The sequence below is a fragment of the Phasianus colchicus genome, chromosome 5 (assembly GCF_987193195.1).
Source record: "Phasianus colchicus chromosome 5, bPhaCol1.hap1.1, whole genome shotgun sequence".
Lineage (NCBI taxonomy): Eukaryota > Metazoa > Chordata > Aves > Galliformes > Phasianidae > Phasianus > Phasianus colchicus.
This window is the reverse complement of record NC_143440.1, coordinates 55656031-55659682: the sequence shown is the minus strand read 5'-3', so window position 1 is coordinate 55659682 and position 3652 is coordinate 55656031. Positions and strand designations below refer to the sequence as shown.

The following is a 3652-nucleotide window of genomic DNA, read 5'->3' as shown; positions in this document are numbered from 1 at the left end:
AGCGTTTATCCTTCCACTCCAGCGAGCTTCGTGACGGGGCCCGATCAGTGCCCTGCGACGAGCAACGCGGGTCCTCCGGCCGCGCTGCCCTCCCCGTCCCGTCCCCTCGGACCGGCCGTACCCTCCCCGCTTCGCCGCGCCCCGCAGCGCCCGGCCCGTGCGCGAAGCGAGCGGAGGGCCTCGCGGAACCCGTCGGGATCGGCGCCGCGTGCCCGGACGGGGCGGCCGCCGCCACAGCCGGGGAGGATGAAACTCGCTCTGGCGCTGTGACCCTGCGGCCGGAGTCGGGAGGGAGGAGCCGGGGGCAGCCGAGGAGCGCGGCGGGACCCGCTCGGGAAGAAGGCGGCCGAGAGAGACCCTCCTGCAGAGGGTGACATTTCTCCACGGCCCGAGATCCCGAGTACAAACACGGTGGAGCCTTAAATAAACACCCGCTCGATGGTGCAAAACGCGGACGCGGGGGTGTGCGGAAAGCGGCACCATCCGCGCCGTGCAGCCGGGGGCGGTGCCGGTGTGCAGCTCCCGAACCCCGACCTCGGCTCCGTCCCTCGGTGGTGGCACAGCGAAGGGGCAGCGGCGGAAGGAGAGCGGCTCCCACGTCGTGGGAAGGGAGGGAGAAGGGGGGTGTGAGGAGCCTCACAGAGAAGAGCGCAGCGTCGGGGTTCTGCCATCAGCGGTGTTTAATTTCGGCTGTTTGAGTACAATAGAAAAGAAACCTGAAAGCACACGCGAGGTCGGTAACACACACTCGAGGCAGACAGCTGCGGGCTCACTGAGAGGCAGAGCTGGGAGTTGGGGGGGGGCAGACAGAGAGAGACGCTCCTGCAGAAGGAAAGGGCCGTCCGCATTTATTATCGCTGTTGTTCTTATCCTAATGTGTAGCCGAATCGCTGCGTGTCCCGGCCGGGGAGCAGCACCGCCGCGTTAAGACATAGGCACTTGGTAAAACCCTCATACTGTCGCTTCCTAATTATATTTAGATATATTTTTTCTTTTTTAACTACATCGAAATCCTTCTGGTGAAGCTAAATATGAAAAAAAAAAAAAAAGAAAAAAAAAAAAGAAATGTAAACGAAAAGTTCCCCTCCCTCCTCCTGCTGCCACAAAGGGCCCTGCACTCCCTCTGCCTCTGGGCCGCATCAGTTGGGATTTATGGGGCGCAATGGGGATCCGAGGTTCGATTTTTTTCCCCCACCCTCTCCCCTTTCATTTCTCTTTCTGTTATAATTCCCGCTCACTTGAACTCGAAAGGCTGAGGGCTTTCTGCCGCTCTCTGCGTTTGGCTACGTGGAAAAAAATATCAATAATAATAATAATAATAATAACAATAAAAATAACGACAGTAGGGAAAGGAGTTGGGGGGGGGGGGACCGGACCTGGAGCTGAGACCGTGGAGAAGAGCCGAAGTCACGTTCAGGATCACCGTCCGCTATGTACAACCGAGAGTCCGTGTCCGCGAGCGGAGCCCTTTAGGAGCCCAGGTCCACCAGGCTGGAGGTGAGCGGCCCCAGCAGCGAGTCCTGGAGCTGATGGCCCGGGAGGCTGTGCGTGCCCGGGGGGGCGGGCAGGGAGCCCAGCGGGTACGCGGAGCTCCTGCCGTGAGCGAGGTTCCCCTGCAACAGGAGGACCGAGTTCTGATCCGGGCTCTGCGGGGGTGAAAATTCTTCCTCGGAGCTGGACATGAGGGGTTTGCTCCCGTCCAGAGGGGAGAGCTGGTTGGGTTTGTTGGTGGCCGCGTTGTTGTTCTCCGTGTTCTCCCTGCGAAGGCAGAAGCACAGCGGGCGATCAGGGCGGGGGCCTCCGGGATGGGGGAAGGAAGGGAAAAAAAAAAAAAAGGAAAGGAAAAAAAAAAGGAAGAAAGCGCCCAGTATGTTCCTAACGGATCGTCCCGCAGCTGCCGGGCTCGGCCCCTATTTAGACAGCTGCTGCGCATCGCGCGCCCCGGAGCTGCCGGGAACCGAGGTGAGGAAGGACGCGGGGACTCCGCCGTTTCTTTTCGTCCGTCTTTTTCATTGCAAAACCCAGCGCGGCCCCGCGGGCTCGGGAACGGCGCTCGGCGGGGCCGGGATGGATTCTCACCCCGCGGGGCCGCGGGCGGACGCGGAAGCGGGAGGAGATGCGGGCCGGGCCGCAAGAAACAGCCGCCCCGAGCCCACACCGCGCGGAACCGCCGGAGATCCCCTCGGGGCCGGCAGCTGGGCCGCGGCGCTCGCGGCCCGGAAGGCACCGAACAAAGGCGGGGGCGGCCCGGGAGAGCCGCCGGAGAGGAGGGGGTGGAAGGGGGGGTCGGTGTCCCCGGGCAGGTGGGAGCGGGTCGGGACCGCCCGGCGGGGGCGGCGGCTCGGAGCTCCGGTGCCGCGCGTCCGGCGGAGAGCGCGACGCGGAACGGGGCGTCGAGGGGATCGGGGCGGCTGTCCGCGCGGGGCCGGGAGAAAAAGGGAGGAAAGCGGGAGGGGAAGGCACGTACCTCTCCTTGGCCTCCGCCGCCCGGTCCCGCTGCCGCCGGTTCTTGAACCAGTTGCTGACCTGCGTGGTGGTGAGCCCGGTGGCCTCGGCCAGCTCCCGCTTCTCGCGGGGCGAAGGGTAGGGGTTGTGCGCGTACCACTCCCGCAGCACTCCCCGCGACTTCTCCTTGAAGCAGTAGCTCGTCTCCTCGCCGTCCCAGATGGTGCGGGGCAGGGGGAACTTTCGGCGCACCCGGTATTTGCCCACGGCGCCCAGCGGCCGCCCGCGCAGCTTCTCGGCTTCCACGTAGTGCGCCTTGAGCCAGAGCTGCTGCAGCTTGGGGTGGTTGTGGGGCGAGAACTGGTGGCTCTCCAGGATCTTGTAGAGCTCGCGGAAGTTGCCCCGGTGGAAGGCCACCACCGCTTTGGCCTTGAGGACGCTCTCGTTCTTGTGCAGGTGGTCGCAGGCCGGCAGCGACCAGAGGAAGCGGCCCAGGCGCTCCAGGTTCCCCCCCTGCTGCAGCACCTCGCACACGCAGGCGACCTGCTCCTGCGTGAAGCCGAACGACGGCAGCATCGACATGGCCGGGGCCGGGCGCCGAGGGGCGGCTCGGGGCTGCGTGCGGCACCGGGAGGCGGCGGAGGGGCGGGGAGAGCCCCGGGCCCGGGCCCGGGCCCGGTCCCGTCCCCAGAGCGGGGAGGCGCGGAGGCGGCCGCGGCGGCGGAGCGGGGGATGCTCGGCGGAGCGCCGGGGGGAACTTTGCCCCCGCTCCGCCGCCGCCGCCGCGCTTAAAGCGCCCGAGCCCCCGCGCCGCGCTGATTGGGCGCCCGCGGCTCGGCCCCCGTCGCGGAGGGCCCCGACCCGGCCCGGCCCAGCCCAGCCCAGCCCGGCCCGGCGGGCAGAGCCTCGGCACGGGCGGGCGGGGCCTGGCGGCGCGGCCCCGGCCCCGGCGCGGCTGCGCGGGTGCGGCTGCGGCTGCGGCTGCGGCTGCGGGGGGAGCTCCGGGCACGGCGCGCCCCGCACCCCGCGGGCATCTGCGCGGCTCTCCTGTTTCCATTCTGCTTCGTTTGTTAGCTTTTCATTTTTCTTTCTTTTTTCTTTCTTTTTTTCCTTTCTTTACTTTTTCTTTCTTTCTTTTTTCTTCCTTTTTTTTTTTTTTATTCTTTCTTTCATTTATTTCCCTTCATATACTTTCTTTTTCTTTCTT

At 65.4% G+C, this 3652-nt stretch overlaps 1 protein-coding gene across 1 annotated transcript; it reads right to left on the bottom strand.

The window, feature by feature from the left end:
• Positions 1 to 662: 662 nt before the first annotated feature.
• On the bottom strand, positions 663 to 3137 carry LOC116236594 (homeobox protein six1). The gene is made up of 2 exons (XM_031605306.2): positions 2468 to 3137; positions 663 to 1758 (listed from the first exon to the last, which is right to left on the bottom strand). The coding sequence occupies exons 1-2, from the start codon at positions 3025 to 3027 to the stop codon at positions 1470 to 1472; spliced, it is 849 nt and encodes a 282-aa protein (XP_031461166.1). The 5' UTR covers positions 3028 to 3137; the 3' UTR covers positions 663 to 1469.
• Positions 3138 to 3652: the final 515 nt, after the last annotated feature.

Bases quoted from the DNA above. Each gene is read 5' to 3' on its own strand.
- LOC116236594 (XM_031605306.2), bottom strand. From the start codon at position 3,027: ATGTCGATGCTGCCGTCGTTCGGCTTCACGCAGGAGCAGGTCGCCTGC. The intron at 1,759-2,467 runs GTACGTGCCTTC...CTGCCTTCGCAG, and splicing joins GCGGCGGAGGCCAAGGAGAG to GGAGAACACGGAGAACAACA.